Below are 20,435 nucleotides of genomic sequence, written 5' to 3'. Positions count from 1 at the left end.
CGAGTAGCTGGGACTACAGGCGCCCGCCGCCTCGCCCGGCTAGTTTTTTGTATTTTTTAGTAGAGACGGGGTTTCACCGTGTTCGCCAGGATGGTCTCGATCTCCTGACCTCGTGATCCGCCCGTCTCGGCCTCCCAAAGTGCTGGGATTACAGGCTTGAGCCACCGCGCCCGGCGACACTGACTTTTCTTTGGGGCAAGGGAGGCAAGGAGGCTGGAGGAGATCAGAAGTTCTGTTCTGGAGACATGAAGCTTTTGTAAATTCCACTTGTTCCTTGAATATATGCTGGTTTCTTCTGGTTTTTTCTTTTTGTTGTTGTTTGTTTGTTTTTTAAAATTTTAGATTCTAGGGTATATGTACTTGTTTGTTACAAAGGTATATTGCATACTATTGGGGATTGGTCTTACCCAATTAGTGAATATTGTACCCAGGAGGTAATTTTTCATTCATCACTCCCTACCCTCCCTACTTTTGGAGTCCTCAGTGTCTCTTATTTCCACCTTATGTCCATGTGTACCCATGGTTTAGCTGCCATATATGAGTAAGAACATGTGGTGTTTGGTTTTCTGTTTCTTAACTGGTTCACTTAAGATAATGGTCTCCAGCTCCATCCGTGTGGCAAAGGACATAATCTCATTCTTTTTATGGCTGCACAGTAATCCTTGGTGCATAGGTACCACATTTTCTTTAGTCAACCATTGATGGACACTTAAGTTGGTTCCATGACTTTCCTATTGTGAACAGCGCTGCAGTGAATATACTAGTAGTGGTGGAGAGGTGTCTTTTTTATATAATGATTTCTTTTCCTTAGAAAAGTAGTGAGATTTCTGGGGTGAATGGTAGTTTTATTTTTGGTTCATTGAGAAACCTTCATACAGTTTTCCATAGAGATTGAACTAACTGACATTCTCAGCAACAATGTATAAGCATTCCCTTTTCTCCACATCCATCCCAACATCTGCTGTTTTTTGAGTTTTTAATAATAGCCATTCAGACGGGTCTTCTGGTTTTTGGAGGGGAGGATTGGGTGAAGCAGGAAGGAGTTTGGAGGGAAGGAGTGGAGGCTTTAGTGGGCCTCGAGTTTAGAGTGTGGGCAAGAAGGATCCCAGAGGCAAGCACTTTACTCAAGGCACCGCAGCTAATAAAGCTTGGGGGTCCAGCACATTCTCCAGAGGCCCAGGCCAGGCCGTTTAGGGCCATGCTGGTTCTGCCCCATCCGCTGCGGGTCCTGCAAACATTTTCATCAAGAAAAAAATAATTAAAAGAAAAACAGAATAAAAATGGTACCCAGCTGTCCTCTAATGAAATGAAGGGGAAAAATCCATTTCTGGCTTATAGTGAGAGTCACTCAATGAGAGCCTGACTCACTGAAATTCATACAAGATTAATGTAACCAAGTTCTCTGTCTTTTGACACCGGTTTACAGTAAGAGCAGGCCACACATGGGCAGCTCTGGAATGTGTTAGGATATTTGCATGTTACATTTCAGTGTGATATCTGCTAAGTCAAATGAAGAAGTCTTGAAAGATGCCTTCTAAGTTTGGAAGTATTTGAGTGTCACATTCCATAAGCCAGCAGCTAGTTGTTGCCCTCAAAACATAAAGTTTTGTTTGTTCTTTTGTTTTTTTTTTTTTGTGGATATGTCAGTGAAGTAGATTATAAACAGACACATATAAGATTTCAAAACTTTAACAAAATTAAGAAAAATCTAGTTCAATGAGGTTAGATTCTTTGAAATTAATCTGAAAAGGGATAGTAGTTATGAGAAGTCTTTAAAAAGTGGATATTTGCCAGAGAAACAAGCAGATACTGTTTCTGATTAAGTTGGCAGAAATGTATGAGTGCTTAAAATGCCTTGCTTTATTCGTTTATTAGAAGAGCTTGTCTTTTTCCAGTTTGTCTGAAGTTGGTATAAACTACTCTCTGTTATGTTGGGTGGTGCCTGAATAGTGAGAAGCCAAAATGATTTAGTTCTTTTCAAAGAAGAAAGTATAGACTAGCTTATTTTAATAACCCAGTCCCAATTATAAAAAGAAAAGCTTTACCACTCTAATCTCTGGCATAGAGAATGTTCTCTTTTTTAGTTGACATTAGGGGTAAAGAAAACCTTGGCTTTGAAGTTCAGCAAGTCTTGTTTCAACCCCAGCCGCAACTGGGTGAACTTAGTCAAATTACTTAACCAGTCTTATCCTTGGGTTTTTATTTTTATCTATAAAATTTGAGTGATGTTGATGACAAGTACCACACAGATTGCACTTTGAACGAAAAGTCTGAATTGTCAAATGAACAACTGAATTGTTTTACAGGAATAGTTCAACTTTAATAAATACTCCTGCAGAATTTCATCATGATGTTAAAATTGATGGAAGCTTTATTTTCTAAACTGAGAAACCAGTGCTCACGTGGCCTAGTTTAAGAATGAATGCTCAAACTTAATACATGTTTTAAAAAGATGTTTTGGGATATCAAATGTAAAACAATTCCTAGTTTGTGTTATTTTATTGAACAAACCCTACGCAGCACTTGGGCAATCGCAGGCACCGTTGCAGACTCGCTGGCTCCTGGCTGTGATCTTATGCCCCAATTGCAATAAGATCCTGATGAAATGGACTTCCACAAGTAGGTCAAGAATAACAATGTGCAGACCTAATTCCTCTAATTTACGGTGAACATCTCATGGTTAATCTCCTCTCCCAGCGGTCAAAGGACTCTGTATCTCTTCCTCTCAGAGCCACTCCACATGCCAAAAGGCTGACTAAACCCCTGACAGATAAGAGATTCAAGAGTGGTCCCAGCCCCCGTGGGGAGCAAAGACACTGGCTCAAAAAATGTACTGAGAACTCTCCCTTTTGCAGCTCCTCCTTTCTTAACCTTCCACAAGCAGCGGCAGTTGGATTCTGTGACTAGTCTAGTCTTCAGAGCCAGCCTTCTTGGGTTCAAATTCTGACTTCAACTCTTAATGTGAAGCGACGTGGGCAAGTTGCTTAATTTTTCTGTGCCTCAGTGTCCTTGTCTGTAAAATGGGCATCATCATAATAGCACCTGCCTCATTGGGTGAGTGTGAGAATGAAGGAATTAATACATGTAAATCACTTAGACTGTGTCTGGCATAGAGGACATTCTAAAGAAAGGTTAGTTATTATCATTATATTATTATATTGGTCTGGAATTAGTTCCTGAATCCTTCTGAGATGTGATGACTCATAAACGTAGGTAGAGTTTACTCATGTTAGAGTCATCGCAACTATGCATAGCTAAAATCAAATTTTGCTTTTGAAGTTTGTTTTACCTGGAGCCCAAGAGTTGAGGGTTATGGTTTCCTTTGTCATTCCACTTGAGGGAAGCTTCTTAGTCACAGCTTCCTTCTCTTTCTCTGCACTCTAGAAAAACTTCCTTTTTTTTGTTTTTCTTCATCCAGGCAGAGAGCCCTACTGGGACTTAAATCCAAGGAGCTGAAATCTGTTTTGGGATGGGATGGCGTCACATTCTGGACCCTAGACAGAGAATTTCTAAGTTCCAGAAAGTGCTGCTTACTTTGCATTGCCTCTCCCCAACCTTTGCTTTCGAAACTCCTGGCACCAATGCTGCCAAGGCTGACGGAGCTTTCCTGAGTGGTGTCTGCTAAATGAGGTGTCAAGGAATATCTGGAAAGGCAGCCTCCAGGCCCCGTGTCAAGACCGTTTAGAACTGAAAGTGTCCTAATATCGGGGCACAGGCAATAAGCATTATTTATTATTCAGCCTGAGAAACTGATGCTAAAATAGGAGGAAATCATTCAATTATTTCCTGTCAAGGGATTACTCAATGTTGTTTTTATGTTTAAATATTTATTTGTCAACATCAAGAATTCTTAGGACATGATGCATCAGCATTTTTGAACAAGTCATAGATTTGACCACAAATCAAATTTCAGGATGGGTGGAGTGTCTCTGCTTTAAAATAGAAGAGAGTGAGTAGTCTAGGAGGAGGGAGCTACATAGACTGGAAACTATTCTTAGCTCCGTCACTGACTCCAAGTTCATCCCCTCTGTCTTTCATTTTGGGTAAGCATCAATTAGTTATCTAAAATTTGTAATAAAAATGTCTTCATCATTCATGATTGTGTTTATCTTTATGTTTGTAAATTTCTATGTTGCTTCTATTCCTCCCCTTATATTTTAAGAAAAGAAGTAAGAAAGTAAATGATTATTTTTCTGAAAGAAAAAATAAATGTATTTATTATTATTCACAGACCTTCAACTATTCTTAGAAAGCCTTTGTTGACTCCTGGGAACAAGCTGAGTCAGGAACAAAAGTTTGAGGGTTTGGGGTTGAGCATAGGACAGTTGCTTGGCTAATGCTTTAATCTAGTTCTGACTTTGCTACTCCTAAGTTGCTTTGTGATGACTACTTGCACACGTGTCTGTTTGTGAATTATTTTTGTGAGCATGCTGCCACCAGCCTGTGTGGATGTCTGTGGTTTCACAAGATACAATGTATTTTCTAAATCTACTGAATTTTATGTTTTTTGTTTTGTTTTGTTTTGTTTCAAAAATAGAAACTCATATTCTTTCCTTCTTAATTAAGTTTATTTCGGGACATTCTCATGAGACTGGTAAAATATAACTGTGAAGTAGCATGATAATTGTGAAATAGCATGATTATTGTGAGAGCTATATGACCTGAAACTTCTATAGGAATAAGTGCAATACTGCATATCTGAAACCTGCTGTTATATCTCTTTGCACTTAATGAAATATGTGTTGATCGATTCATTCTCCTGGGTAGTGCTGAGAAAGTAAAAATCATGGCTGATAAAAATTCTGTTTATGGTTTTGTCTAATTTATTTTTCAGTTAAGATATAGGCTACTCTTCCCAACTCAGCCTTGGAGAGCGTCATCAACTGCCTCACGTGTGGTGACCTTCACTGTCGTATGCCAGTGACTCATCTGGAGTAATCTCAACAGCCAGTTACCAACACTTGCTCTTGATTGATAAACAGAGAATGGGGCTTTGGATCTTAGCAATTCTCACAATTCTCGTGTATTCCACAGCAGCGAAGTTTAGTAAGTATTGCCTTTTAACTATAATTTACATTTTTATAAATTAAATAATTTCAAGAACATTCACCTTGTTTTAAGCAGCGTGCTTCCAATTGTTCCAGTTGAATTGTAAACTGAAAAATATATTGTTTTTGTATGATCATTATTCATTACAAATCTCTCAGAAGAAATTCTTTGTAATGAATGTATCATCAGTTTGGCTTCACATATTCAAATGCAGCAGAATGTAACATGGTGCCTGCACATGGGAAGTGTTGCAGATGTTTATTGACTGACACAAAGTTTGTTTAGATAGGTATGACTGCTTTTCCACCGGAGAACTGTGAGGGGTTTAGCTCCAAATTAACTCATTAGCATTTCATAAGAGATCTTAATCAGTTACTTATTCTTTCCCAAAGTATCACAGTATATGACTGGCTTCTAAATTTAATCCTGGAAGCAAATATTGAGAGGCTAGGAATTACGATCTTCTCATTTGATCATTTCAGGATCGTCTTTATATCTTTTATTTGCAGGTAAACAATCGTGGGGCCTGGAAAATGAGGCTTTAATTGTGAGATGCCCTAGACAAGGAAAACCTAGTTACATCGTGGATTGGTATTACTCACAAACAAACAAAAGTATTCCCACCCAGGAAAGAAATCGTGTGTTTGCCTCAGGCCAACTTCTTAAGTTTCTACCAGCTGAAGTTGCTGATTCCGGTATTTATACCTGCATTGTCAGAAGGTATTATGCGGAGAGCTCCCATCTTCTTTCACCCAGCTCCCCTTTCTTGAATGGTTGATTGCCTGAGGTGCCCTTGCTTTCATTCCTTCCCTAGTCTTTTCTGGAACAGTTAAATTTATAAAGTGATTTGAATAAAAGTGATTTGGATAAACTTCTAGGAATACTAAGAGGTTGAGGTCTAGCTCATTTTGAGCTATTTGGATTTACAGTTGCAGGGATTAATTTGTAGCTGACTGAGAGAAAAACCTAGCTTTCCTAGTGACCAAGATAACTGAGAGCAATTGCTTACATTTGGCTGGAATTAAGAACAAACTAGAGCAGAAAATAGTAATCTGGATGTTTTCCATCTCACGGGGCCTCTAGTAGGTGAAAAGGGGCAATGACCAATGCTTTGAACCTCCAAGTTAAGCCACAGAAGGCTGATGAGATTGTGTGCCTAAAAATTACTCTTGTTCACAAATTGTTAAATGTTTCGATTTTGTGATTGTATTTGGCACACACAAAATGTCAAATGAATGACATCAAAAGGCAGGATGTATTAGTTAAGGGCCTAGGTCTGAGGCCAGACAACTGTCAAATTCATGCTCTGCCACTAGTTAACTGTGCGATGTCAGCAAGTTACTTCTCCGCCCTTTAGTTTCCTTCTCTGTAAAATGCATATAATGTAATAATAGAATTCATCTCAAAGCATTACTGTGAAAATAAACTAAGGTAATGGGGAAAAGTGCTCAACATTGTTACTGGTACATAATAAACTCTCAATAAATAGTGGTTATCTTTATTACACTGGGATTACAGCGTTACAGCAGATGTAGTATATGAATAAATGGCAAAGAAGTCATTGTTAGGGCTACTATGGGGGCTATGTTTTTAGCTCAAATGTAACAAAAAAGTATTTAAACTCTAGATTTTCATGTTTATTTTTAAATAAGAAAATACCCATTATGTATATTGATGGTTTTTAAGAAGAAAAGCAATATTAAGTAAAGGCTAAATTTAGGTTAAGTTATTTCACAATGCTAAGTGACTCTTAATTTTCGGATTTATTTTAATAGTCCCACATTCAATAGGACTGGATATGCGAATGTCACCATATATAAAAAACAACCAGATTGCAACGTTCCGGATTATTTGATGTATTCAACCGTATCTGGATCAGAAAAAAATTCCAAAATTTACTGTCCTACAATTGACCTCTACAATTGGACAGCACCTCTTGAGTGGTTTAAGGTAAGAGGAAATTTGGAAGGAAATAGATGAAAATTACACAATTAAAATAGACACAAGTGGCCAGGCACAGTGGCTCACGCCTCCAATCCCAGCACTTTGGGAGGCCAAGGCAGGCAGATCACTTGAGGCCAGGAGTTCGAGACCAGCCTGGCCAACATGAAGAAACTCCATCTCTACTAAAAATATAAAAATTAGCTGGGCATGGTGGCACACACCTGTAATCCCAGCTGCTTGGGAGGCTGAGGTACGAAAATCACTTGAACCCAGAGGGCACAGGTTACAGTGAGCCCAGATTGCACCACTCACTCCAGCCTGGGCAACAAAGATTCTGTCAATAAATAAATAAACAAAAGTGAAGAATTACTGAAAAGGAAACGAAATTTCTCATTTCAGAATTGTCAGGCTCTTCAAGGATCAAGGTACAAGGCGCACAAGTCATTTTTGGTCATTGATAATGTGATGACTGATGATGCAGGTGATTATACCTGTAAATTTATACACAGTGAAAATGGAGCCAATTATAGTGTGACGGCGACCAGGCCCTTCACGGTCAAGGGTGAGCTACCAACATTAATGAGGTAGAATACTACTGGAAAGAAGTCAAAGTGGGAACAGTTGTGCCCTTCTGGTTGGGTTTCTTGCGCTTCACCCTCCTCCCTCTACTTCCTCCTGCTCCATCTTATCTTATACATTCTGAACTATGACGCAAATAGATTTTCTGAACGCACTATCAAGATTTAAGAAATTTCAGGGGGAATTACATTACTAATTCAAAGCCACATCTATTCTTGATTCTTTTTTTGTTACTTAATTTTTCAAAGATAAAGCAGTCTGAATTCTAACTTAACTTACTTTTTTTGAATGGCAATACAAAATTTGCCATTCAAATTTTGGAGAGCAAAACCAACTTTTTTTTTTTTCCTAGTTTGGTTTCAGAGTTTCTGCAAATTAAAAAGAGAAGAATTTACTCTTTAGTAATACTCACTGGATTCAAAGTTTAATGAGAGGCTTTATGATGGGATACTATGGTGCACATAAATGTTATTGCATGGATTTTAATCCATGTTTGCAAAATACTTTCAATATCATCAGTGGCCTTGAGTAGTTTACTTCATTCTAAAAATGTGTTTTCTAAGTTGTCTTAAATTTTATAAAAGCCTATTTAAGGGAAAGACTTCACGATCATAGCTTATCAATCTGTAAATAACTGGGGTCTCCTTAGCGCAAGTTGATTTGTACACGTTGATGAAATAGCCCCTTAACGTATGACAGTTTTTTTAGGGCAAAGCAATATTGGAGACAATTTTTTGGAGTTTTCCAATACTTCACTGCACCGCTGCAAAATAAGCATCACCAGACCACATTCCTATTAGCGTCTCTTTCTGTTTAATATCAACCCTTACAGTGGTCCTTAATCACACTGTCCTTAAATAAATGAGCATGAAGGGATGGAGGATTGCAGCAGCGCTCCACAAGCACTGCCTGTCTTTCAGCCCTGGTGGTCCCAGGAGTCAGAATTCCATACGGGGAAGAGTTCCCTGAGGATGGGCCACCCTAGTGGAGAACTGCGAGCAAATCTGTGGACTCATCCATTTATTGTTTTCAGAGGTCTTTTGAAATCTTCCCTGTAGTCTTATTCTGTAGAAGTATAGTTTTCTAACAATTACTAGGTCATGTAATTAGTTTTATGGGTTGGACCTGCATTTGTTTTAGTGATGTCAAAGAGAATACAGATATTACAAAGCATCATAGGTAATAAAAGAAAGCTTTATTTAAATGCTTTTCTGTGTCGTGTGTGTGTGTGTGTGTGTGTGTGTGTGTGTCTCATTATGGGTTATTGTCTGAAGAATTTGAAAAACATTGCTATGAAATAGAATAGAAACATGAAGATACAAACTTACATTGAGTAGCATTCAATGCTCCCCTAATATTTATATTTCTTTTTGTCTTTGCTCCCCTAATATTTATATTTCTTTTTGTCTTTAAGATGAGCAAGGCTTCTCTCTGTTTCCTGTAATCAGAGCCCCTGCACACAATGAAACAAAGGAAGTGGAAATTGGTAAGAAAATGTATCAGAATGCTGTAAATATTGCCTGGAAAATCCTTCCATATGACCCCTGTTCTGAATTCCCTTAGCAGGGGTCAGGCAATTAGCCTAGGGAACCTTGAGGGGTAAGTGAGGTGACATCCCTGGAAGCACCTGCCCCAAGCATTTGCTAATATTGGGAACCAGGACACAGCAATTGCAGTGTTTACATTTGTTTATTGCATGTTGTAATTCATGGTGCTTTCATGTATGCATCTAATTTCATCTTCATCTCTATCCCAGAGCTTGGGATGGAAACCTGCAGAGTGTCCATTCTGGGCAATGGTAGCCAGGTCTGGTAAAACACATTTATATTCAAAGGTAGCTTATGGAGAGATGAAGAGAGTACTGTAGAAAGACGTGGAAGAGAGCAGTTGGAAAGAAACTCTTCTAATTTCTAGTAAAGGGCAATCCTTTTACTAGAAATCCTTTATAAAGTGGGGTTGGTGAAGCCAGAATCATTGGCCTTGTTAGTTTCCCATGCAGGTGGGTGAATGGGAAACCCAGCTGGGTGAATGAAAGTAATGGGAGCAGGGAGGAGGTAAGAGAGGACATAGAAAGAGGAAGGTGCTAGAGATGAGGGAGGGAGGTCCTGGCGGGGTGCATACTAAGTGTTCAGTAAGGTTTTTTTTTTTTTTTTTTACATTAAATGGGATAAAATGCTAGTCGCAGAAGTTAATTTTATTGGTGAATGTCCTTACTCCCCTCTAGGAGAAAACACAAACCTAACTTGCTCTGCTTGTTTTGGAAAAGGCGCTCAGTTCTTGGCTGCCGTCCAGTGGCAGCTTAATGGAAACAAAATTACACACTTCGGTGAACCAAGAATTCAACAAGAGGAAGGGCAAAATCAAAGGTATTTTTATATGGAAGAGAACCATCCTCTTCCCCTTGCACATCGTTTGCAGGTGCAAAGTAGGCATTACAAGTAACAGGTTGCTTTCTTAGTTTCAGCAATGGGCTGGCTTGTGTAAACATGGTTTTAAGAATAGCTGATGTAAAGGAAGAGGATTTATTGCTGCGGTACGACTGTCTGGCCCTGAATTTGCATGGCTTGAGAAGGCACACCATAAGACTAAGCAGGAAAAATCCAAGTAAGGAGTGTTTCTGAGACTTTGGTCACCTGAACTTTCTGTAGCAAGGGTAAGCGGAATGGAGTGTGGTTCCGAGAGATCCATCAAGACAATGGGAATGGCTTGTGCCATAAAATGTACTTCTCTTCTTTGGGATGCTGTTTGCTATCTGGTCTTTGTAGACTGTTCCCGTTTGCTGGGAGCTTCTCTGCTGCTTAAGTTCCTCCTCCTTCCCCACTGCCTCCTATGGTTGGTTTCTCTACAACACTCAGCTGCTTCTTTGGTCATCCTTGTTTTCTAACTTTATGAACTCCCTCTGTCTCACTGTATGTGAAAGAAAATGCACCAACAGCAGTAAACTGAACGTGTTCTTTTGTGCTCTTTTATAACTTGTGTTACCTGTTGTAAACGTGGTTCCTTCTACACCTTTTTCTGGTCATAATGAACACTCATTTTGTTAGTGAGGGTGGTAAAGTGAACAAAAAGGGGAAGTATCTAACTACTGCCATTTCAGTGAGAAAATCCTAGGTGCTACTTTATAGTAAGACACTTGTTAGGCCATTCTTGCACTGGTATAAAGAAATGCCTGAGACTGGGTGATTTCTATGAAAAGAGGTTTAATTGGCTCACGGTTCTGCAGGCTGTGCAGGAAGCATGGCAGCATCTGCTTCTGGGGACACCTCAGGAGCTTTACTCATGACAGAAGGCAAAACAAAGGCAGGCACTTCAAACGGTGAAAGCAGGCGTGCGCGAGAGAGAGGTGACGCACTTAAACAGCCAGATCTCATAAGAAGTCACTCACTATTGCAAGGACAGCACCAAGGGGATGGTGCTAAACCATTCATGATGAGCTTACCCCCATGGTCCAATCACCTCCCATCAGGCTCCACCTTGAATACTGGGGATTACCATTCAGCATGAGATTTGGGCAGGAACACAGACCCAAACCATATCACACACATTATGACTGTTAAACTTTATAAAGTATTTAAGGTACATGGAACACATGGGAAGTCTGGTAGCTCAGCCCATTTCTTTATTGCCTCTGTTATTCACCGTACAATTCAGGTACCACCTATTCCGGGGAACTTTTCTTGGCCCTCAGTTTGCGGTATACATGCTTTCTAAGTACTCTTGTAGCATCCTGTTTGTATCGTAGCACGGGTCACATTGCCTTGCCAAAATCTGTTTGACAGTCTGCTCAACATGACTGCAAGCTCCATGAGGGGAGGGACATCATCTCAACCATCTTTGGGTCCTTAGCGCAATACCTGGCAGCTAGCCAGTGCTCAGTTAAATATTTTTTGACCGAATAAACGAATGCACAACCAAGTTATTGATACCAAATGTTTTTTTGTGTACATTTCTACTTCTCTAGCTATAAGGCTTAATTATACAACAAAATACTATTTTTATATTTATGCTTGGTAAATTCAATAACTTTCTCCATCATTTGGAAAGTGAAATTGTTTATTGCTTCCCTATAGCTTTTTTCTGAATCTAGCAGGATTTTAATGATATCATCATAATTTGACACAATAAAAGGACAACATGAAACTGATGAGTCTTTATTGGGTTAATTTCAGATGCTATATAATCTTTTAAAATGTAACATTCTTTTTTATATATAAATAATTGGTGGCTTCACAAATAGCCAAAGCAGGGTGGAGAGAGAGATCCCTCCTGGGTGCACACAAGAAGGGGATATGTTGTCTACAGAGTTTTCAAAACAGTAATAAAGCTGTCTACAAGTCATTGTGCTTCTTATCATCACCATGCCCAGATAATGCGAAACATCAGAGATGAAGTTCTTCCCCCACAGAGGTGGACTGATCCTTCTCCTCTCTCCCTTGGTGTGTCTCCGTTGTGTCCAAGACAATGCAATGTTGTCTTGGAAAATAGCTTTCCAAGCATTTCACTCCTGAGCCCTCGTCAGTTTCCTCACTTGTTCTTCGCATATCCAGGCAAAGGCATCCTGTTCGCTATACGAAGCATTGTATCCCGTATAAAAGGAAGGAGAGAGAAAAATATATTTTTTTACACTCATCACTCCTCAGGGGCTGTACAACCATGTAGAAATTGTTTAACGTACTTGTCAAATAGCCAAAGAAAGTGTTAAATCCTGAGTTCCCACCCGTATGTGCAGTGTGGTCCAGATTCATCCAGATACACACAGAGAGGCACAACAGGAGGAGAAAGGATTGGGGTGTGGGGACAGTAGGCCCCCAATATGGTATAATCGTGGCAGGTCTCTGCCTGAAGTGGTATGTGGGGTTCTTCTTGTTTTAATTTTGACTTTAACCCCCGATTTGTAAGTTTTTCATAAAATAAACAGAATCATAACTCATGCAGATGGCTGTAAGTGCCATAGTGTTCTGTGGGTCTCTGGTGTCTGCCAGTGATAAATGTGGCACCTCAGGAAGGCTGTGGACCCCATCAAGGTGCTATGTGACGGCCATGCTTGGGGTGGTGGTGGGCCCAGTGGACCCTGCAGCCATCCATCCAGCCTGCCCACCCACGCTGCCCTTGTGTCTTCCTGCTTTGCTACATTATCATTGATCAATGTCCCTGCTTACCGATGTGTTGGAATTGTTTTCGTGTTACAGGTGTTCAGTGATTTTGCTCCTTCTAGCTTATTTGTATGTCACCTGTTTTTCTTTAAGTCAACATGGTTACAGTCTGTTTCAGCACCTGTATAAATTAAACACAAATTATTACTACTGCTGTTGAGTTGTCATGATGAATTCTTTTTTATTTCTGAAATTTAAGAGAGCAAAAACTTAAAAGGCCTGTGCCCCCATTTTATTAACTATTACTAAATACATATTTGATGCTCATAATAATAATAGTACACATGTATTCATTATTTCCTATGTACCAGGACTCATCTACTTATTTTACATTTAACTTTCTCGTTTATTTTCTCAATACTTCAAAGTAAAAGGCAAAGAAAGTTGGATAACTTGCCAGATACCACAGTTATGGAGCAAGGATTCAAACACAGCCAGCATTTTGCTATTTATATGTGTATACAGAAAGTAATGTTTAGTCATCACATACCTGAATTACTTATACTTTTATAAAATAATTCACACTTACAATACTCCCTTTGATGTCTTGGATCAACATCTTTCTTTTGCTTGGAAGCATCCAGCCACTGGCATGGTTACTTCCCAGCATTCCCCACAGGAAGTACATATTCCTCTGGGCATCCAGCTGGGGTTTTTAGACAGAGTGACCTGGAAAGGAATCCTGTTGAAACAATTTACTTAACAGAGTTTTCATTATTTAACCTGATGACAGTAAGCTCTTTGTCAATTTTCACATTTTTCCCCCAACTTTGAGTCATATCACCTTGATAATTCTTGATTTCATACTGCTGGTCACTGAGAGAGCTGATAAACTATTAGAGGTTGTGGAGGAATTTGTGAATATGGTCCAGTGCTTTTTCTGCCTCAGAACTGGGAGCCCATGCATGGAGACTTAAGATGGAAATGAACCATATCAGCAAATCTCATTTGAGATTCTTCTCACATTCGTCAGTGCATATGCGTGTTGCATCTGCATTTTGTGAAGCAAGGAGTACTAGGATAAAGTTCAGTGTTGGCTGAGTAATGTTCACCATGAGAGAAGTATGGGCTATGAGTAGGACCTAGAACTTAGTAATTTGACTTTTGAGTTCTTTATCAAAGATGCTTTAGCCACTTAGGTGACTCTTGCTTCTTCTTCTGTCTCCCACACCACCAAGCCCTTAGAGGTAACAAGTCTCTCAGACCTATCGATGCCTTCTCCTTAATGCCCTGACGGTACCTTGTCTATTCCTTTCTCATTATTGCATGAGTTACAACCCTCTGCATCTTGCATCCCAAGTACCACACTCCATTCTTTTCTGAGTGCCCATAGTTTCTTTCCACAGAAACAAACTTTCTACTACCATCAGATTAATCTCATGGGAAAACCACTCAAGGCTCCAATGCTCCTGTGACCTTCAGAATAAGGCAGTCTGCCTTAGTTGGGGTTTCAAGTCTGGACAGAACCTGGCCCTGACCAACCTTCCTAATCATATCTTCCACCAATTCCCCAAACTAGGTTATTCCAATTCCTCAGAAAACACACTTCCTCTCTGCACTTAGGCTTATGGTATTCTCTTTGCCCAGGTGGGCATTTCCTTTTTTGCGTCTCCCTGAATCCTACTCATCTTTCAGAGGCCTCCCCCTCCTCCAGGAAGGCTCCCTTTCCCAGTCCTGCATGAAGCAAGTTCTCCTTCTAAAATCCTCTGCCAGCAAAAATCATGCTTTTGCCTCCCATCTTAGTTAAGTTGACGAGTGTCTCTGTGCCTCTTTTGCCGTTGAGAATTCCCTGTAATGCTTAGCCTGATATGTGGTAGAGGCTCAATAAATGTGAATGTCCTGGTACTTAAAGCAGCCATGAAAATTCTCAGTGGGTATATCTTACATGAAATTCTTATACTCCCAAGGGAAGCCAGCATCCATGTATCTGTTTATTATATCTTGTTTCAGTAGTAATAATAATCATTTTTCTTTCTTTTGAATAGTTGATCATCAAAGCACCTACTGCATAATTGCAGTATGTAGTGTATTGTTAATGCTAATCAATATCCTGGTTATCATCCTAAAAACGTTCTGGATTGAGGCTACTCTGCTCTGGAGGGACATAGCTAAACCTTACAAGACCAGGAATGGTAAGTGGCAAATACCAAGTTTTTCACCCAAAGAAAAAGTCACATAATAACTGTTGGTTACTTGTCTATTAATTTTTCAATAGCTAGGCTGCTAAACCCAGATTCCATTTTGCTTGCTAATCTGTTATCAGTGAGTTGTGTTTTTGGATTTTCTTAGAGGCCATTTTCCATCCTGCTCTGTAACTCCTCATGGTCCTGAGATTCATCTCAACAGCTCACATTTCTTCCCCGATAGGATTGCTATTCTTACTCAGTTACCAGTGACAGAATCTGCCCCAAGCCCAGAAAGGTGTAAGTTTCATAATGTATTGGTAAGATATTATGAAGTTAAACACAGTAGCAAAATTGTTCCTGTTTTCCAGATGTGAGCAGGTTAGAAAGGTCCGTCAGAACGCATGTGTGTTCTACCTGAAACCCTGATCTGTAAAGTCTAACCTAGGCACACAAACATGCTCATGAAAGGAGTCAGTTCTGCCTGCTAGATGCAAACCTCATGCTTTCGTTTGGAGGCAGATACACGTTGCATTTTTCAATCAGTTGACTCAAGTAGGAGCTAACGGTTTGATTTGTGGAAAATTCAGACCCCTTAAAAGATTCTATGCCCTTGCTACTATTAACTTTACATTTTTTCACTTCCCCAGGGGAGTATGGGGAAACCAAAGATGAAACCAAGGTCTATCCAGCACAGAAGGCCCCCTTGTTCATAGATTATTAATCAACATTGATGAAATGGTTTTAACTGCACTGGACAGGCTCTTGTCCACTTTTTTGTTATTTAGTCTGTGACAGTAAAAAGGAGAAATACTTTGGGATGAAGACTGTTATTTCCTGATCATGTTTTGTGGCAGTGGTTTGGTCGTCAACATCTCTTGAGTCTAGAACATTTTGGAGGATGACACGCATTCACCAACAGCCATAAAACTTGGAGAGCAATGTCTTCTAAGAGTCCAGTAAGAATTTTTAGAATCAAGTAAGAAGTTGTACTTCTTGTTTTCATTTTCAGATGGAAAGCTCTATGATGCTTATGTTATCTACCCACGGAACTACACATCCAGTACAGATGGGGCCAGTCGTGTAGAGTACTTTGTCCACCAGATTCTGCCCGATGTTCTTGAAAATAAATGTGGCTATACCTTATGCATTTATGGGAGAGATATGCTACCTGGAGAAGGTAAAGCTATGGACATACATTAGGGACGGAAATTCATGCTTATTAGAGGCTGTGAACTAGGTGGCCTTATCCCTGCATTGGATAAGGAATTGCATTTACTACCTCAGACCTTAAGACCAAAACTTTAAATATTTATCCAGGAGCAGACACTTATCCTTCACTCTTCCCTCTCCCATCATTGTCCCGGTGATGAGATCTTCACAGTAATGTCGGTGGTGTGAATTCAGAGTTAGAAGTCCTGTCCTTCAAGGACTTAGTAAACCATCATCCCTACTTTATTTCCTTGGTCCCCCACCAGGATAACTCTGCCACTTCTTAATTCTGTCCATAAGATTTGAAAGAGGACTTAAACATTGAAGAATTTTGTTCTGGTAGCCATAGGCACTAGCTGAAATACCTTAAAAGGACTCAGAGAGTCTTCATGACTTTCTTTATGTTGGTGAAACATTTGCAAATTTATATTCTCACCAGAGCAAATAGAATTGTAACTTCTGTTCCTTAATATTCCTACCCAATTTTATATATTTTTGACAGTTTTATCACAACTCCTGTGATTTCAGTAGTTATTTTCCCTTCCCTTCATACATTTATGTCCAGTACCTATGGACCCTCCTTGTGAACTCTTCTCTAATTTCTCACAGATCAGGAAGGGTTTGGAATATAAATGGGGCTCAGATGTCAAGGGCCTAAGCCTAATAAAGTAAACGTTCCATTTTACATTTTAAACTCATCTTACTAAGAAGAGGAATTCACATGCCTATAGATGTAAAGGTATGAACAACAGGTGAATTTGGTTTACCCTGGAATATCTGGGAATGCTCATAGCCTCAATAACGGCTCAAGAGACTGGTGAAAGGTACAGTTTAGGAGAATATAATGCACTTCTTCTCTCGAGGCTCTCTTCCTCTCCCATTTTCCCACTGGCCACCCAGGCAGATAGAAGTAATGAGTAATGCTCTCACTCTTTTCATATTACAGATGTACTCAAGGACCTGCAGGGACTCCTGTTGTTTGTGAGCTCAACAGTGTGCCACATCTGGCCACAAGCTCTTCACCTCTTCTTTCTCAGTCCATCCACCTAAGTTCTAGTTACACTTCTCCCCAGCTAAACCCAGATGCTAGCTCTCTCACACTCAAGCTTGTGCTGCCTTCAATGTGTGACAACATACTAATCTGGAACGGTTTTCTACTTCCCTCCATCAGTGCATGTCCTCTGATCTTTCCTCAACCAAAATAAAATGAAACCCAATAAAACAACACCAAACTTCACTCTTTGCTTAGGAAAGTTCATGACTGACTAAGGTGCTATCTTTATTCTCATGAGACTTATCTTGCATTTGCCCCACCAAAATCCTTTCTGCATCACCACTCCATCCAGTGGCCCTGGGTGGCTGATCATCATGGAAGCCATTGCACCCTTGTCCTCTGCTCCAGGCTGGGTTTAGCCAATGGGAGGAGGTCAGAGGGTGGTCATGTACCTGCCCCTCCAGGTGGGGCTTCCGCAGCAGCTGTGCTCCTGCCTCTGGGAGCACCTCTTCTCAGCTGGCCTGCCTCATGCATCTGCAATTCCTCAGACACCAGTCTGTCAGAATATCATGGGTTGTTTTATTCATGGTTGTGCTTTCTTCTGTTGCAGTGAGGACTGGGTATTTCATGTTCTTTCTAAGTCTACCCAGAGTGATTTGGAATCACCATGGAGTCTATGCTCTATAAACACCAAAAGGGAAAGGGGATCTATTGTCCCTTAAGATTTTTCTAGTCTGGATCAAATCCATTTCTACAACAGAGATTAATGGGGGGTGAAGTGAAGTCAGGACTTACTTTCCTAGAGACTTGGGTCAATTTTGAGGGGCAGAGCTTCCTGAGTTTGTGCTTTTAAATATGTGAGTTAAATTTTTAAGCCATTTTAAAACATATAAACAAATATTCTAAGAAGATAATATGTATCTAATGAATCAGAATTCTAAGTCTCTAATGCAACAGTAGACTAAATATCTTTACATTCCCATTTACCTAGAAGGACTCTGTTTTAGTTAAGACTAAGCTACCTGGGAAATAAAAAGAGGACATTGGGGCTGATATTCTCTCAAATGAAAGGAGCACAAAGAAAAAAATGGGTTCTCTATCCACGTATATTTCCACTTCTATGAATAAGTGACTTGATTGATGTCAGAGAATCTCACACCAGATTATAACAATAAGACTTTTACATGTTCAGGATGTTTATGTTTCAAGCATTAGACTGATAGGAAGTCTTATCTATTTCTTGTACTAGATGTAGTCACTGCAGTGGAAACCAACATACGAAAGAGCAGGCGGCACATTTTCATCCTGACCCCTCAGATCACGCACAGCGAAGAGTTTGCCTACGAGCAGGAAGTTGCCCTGCATAGTGCCCTCATCCAGAACGACTCCAAGGTGATTCTTATTGAGATGGAGGCTCTGAGCGAGCTGGACATGCTGCAGGCTGAAGCGCTTCAGGACTCTCTCAGGCATCTCATGGAAGTGCAGGGCACCATCAAGTGGAGGGAGGACCACATTGCCAATAAACGGTCCCTGAATTCCAAATTCTGGAAGCACGTGAGGTACCAAATGCCTGTGCCAAGCAAAATGCCCAGAAAGGCCTCCAGTTTGACTTCCTTGGCAGCCCAGAAGCAATAGTGCCTGCTGTGATGTGCAAAGGCATCTGAGTTTGAAGCTCTCCTAACTTCTCCTAGCTGGCCCATGCCCCTGCACTGAAGTGTGAGGAGTAGGAATGTCAAAGGGATCCGGCCTCAGGTTTTATCTGGTAACTTTGCTTCCATTTCCCTGATTCTGGGTGGATGCAAAATGCCCAGAATTTTTTCTCCTCAATCCTCCCCCATTCTCCAGCCACCATTCCCTTCCCTTTTCCTTTTTGCTTGACTCTCTTCACTGTGGTGTGGGATGTTTTCACTACTCTCTTTTCCTCTCTCTCTGTCTTGCTTTGTTGCTCCTGATTCTTTGTCAATAATCTGAAGAGCAAACTAATCATTCGACAGTAGATTTTCACATCATCTTGAAGAACATTCTGATTCCCTCAGGCTGAATGTCAGTCATAAATCTTGTTCCCAACATGCCAGAATTTATTTTATATATATCTCTCTCTCTCAAAGGTGCATGCTACCTTTTTCACTCCCGGCTAATTTTTGGGGTATTTCTTTTTTTTAATTTTTTTTTATTTTTAGTAGAGACGGAGCTTCAAAATGTTGGTCAGGCTGGTCCGAAACTCCTAACTCCTGACCTCAAGTGATCCACCCGCCTCGGCCTCCCAAAGTGCTGGGATTACAGGCATGAGCCACCGCACCCGCCTATTATATTTTATTTGAGTGGATACTCAGTATCATCATCTCAATATTGTTAATTTTGTTGGAATACCTTATCCCCATTGCCGTTATGATCAAACTTTTTTCAATTCTAAAATTCCTTTCATATACTTTTATTCTATTTAGAAATATTTACTCCCTATAAAAGTGATAGAAGGATATTATGGAAGAAAAGAAAATATAAAAGAAGAAAATAATAAGAATCACTCATAAGTCCATCATTTTAAGATTTAAATTTTCTTTTTTTAAAAAAAACTTTATGGCTGGTTGCGGTGGGTCATGCCTGTAATCCCAGCAGTTTGGGAGGCCAAGGCAGGTGAATCACCGGAGGTCAGGAGTTGAGACTAGCCTGGCCAATATGGTGAAACCCTGTCTCTGCTAAAAAATACAAAAATCAGCCTGGTATGGTGGCACGTGCCTGCAATCCCAGCTACTCGGGAGGCCGAGGTAGGAGAATCAATTGAACCCAGGAAGCGGAGGTTGCAGTGAGCCGAGATCATGCCACTGCACTACAGCCTGGGCAACAGAGTGACAGCCCTCTCAAAAACAAACAAACAAACAAAAATTTGTTTTACACATATCATTTTTATAGCTGAGATGATACCATGTGGAGTTTTGCAAACATCATAATAAAAACGTGGCATGTCACTGAAACGTTTTAAAACATTTAAAAATATTCATAGTGTTCCATCTCCCAGTTGTACTACACAGATGCAACTTAAATATCTACCCTGGTAAATTCTGCAACATTCCTATTTTTAAAATGTTTTTCAAATTTGAGACCATTTTGTTGTAACATTTCTACGAAGGTAATAGGGCATTTTGAGAAAACCGTTTTGGCAAAATAGAGTTAATTTACAGTCAGGGCCACTTTACTCAGAGCACTGAAGGAAAGCACACACTGTTGGGGGTTGCAGGACTGGATCCAGAGCTACTGCGAGTGTCCCCTCAGATAGGAATCCTATTGGTACTTCAAATTTTGTAAGTGGATGGAGCGCTTATCTCAGTTGAACTGTTTAATAATGTATATGATTCTGTATTTCACTGGCAAAAGAAAACTGAA

General features: G+C 40.1%; 1 protein-coding gene across 9 annotated transcripts in view; it reads left to right on the top strand.

Moving 5' to 3' along the window:
• The window catches only part of IL1RL1 (interleukin 1 receptor like 1), a 101,280-nt gene extending 82,082 nt beyond the window's left edge, over window positions 1-19,198 (top strand). For 6 of the 9 annotated variants that reach the window (XM_031655415.1, XM_009184852.4, XM_009184853.4 and 3 more), the window contains 10 exons: window positions 4,835-5,046; window positions 5,559-5,769; window positions 6,825-6,999; window positions 7,393-7,555; window positions 8,987-9,058; window positions 9,797-9,938; window positions 10,031-10,176; window positions 14,711-14,857; window positions 15,861-16,028; window positions 18,304-19,198. In XM_031655415.1, the coding sequence (XP_031511275.1) occupies window positions 4,986-5,046; window positions 5,559-5,769; window positions 6,825-6,999; window positions 7,393-7,555; window positions 8,987-9,058; window positions 9,797-9,938; window positions 10,031-10,176; window positions 14,711-14,857; window positions 15,861-16,028; window positions 18,304-18,689 (1,671 nt within the window). In that variant the 5' untranslated portion in view covers window positions 4,835-4,985 and the 3' untranslated portion in view covers window positions 18,690-19,198. Of the gene's footprint in view, window positions 1-636; window positions 4,044-4,834; window positions 5,047-5,558; window positions 5,770-6,824; window positions 7,000-7,392; window positions 7,556-8,986; window positions 9,059-9,796; window positions 9,939-10,030; window positions 10,177-14,710; window positions 14,858-15,860; window positions 16,029-17,006; window positions 17,298-18,303 lie in introns of those variants that run through there. The other 3 variants (XM_021925136.2, XM_009184849.4, XM_009184859.4) reach the window with 3 other exon arrangements.
• Window positions 19,199-20,435: the final 1,237 nt, after the last annotated feature.

This window comes from Papio anubis, chromosome 14, assembly GCF_008728515.1.
Source record: "Papio anubis isolate 15944 chromosome 14, Panubis1.0, whole genome shotgun sequence".
Classification (NCBI taxonomy): domain Eukaryota; kingdom Metazoa; phylum Chordata; class Mammalia; order Primates; family Cercopithecidae; genus Papio; species Papio anubis.
The sequence above is the reverse complement of the archived record's forward strand: the minus strand, read 5'-3'. Positions and strand labels throughout refer to the sequence as shown.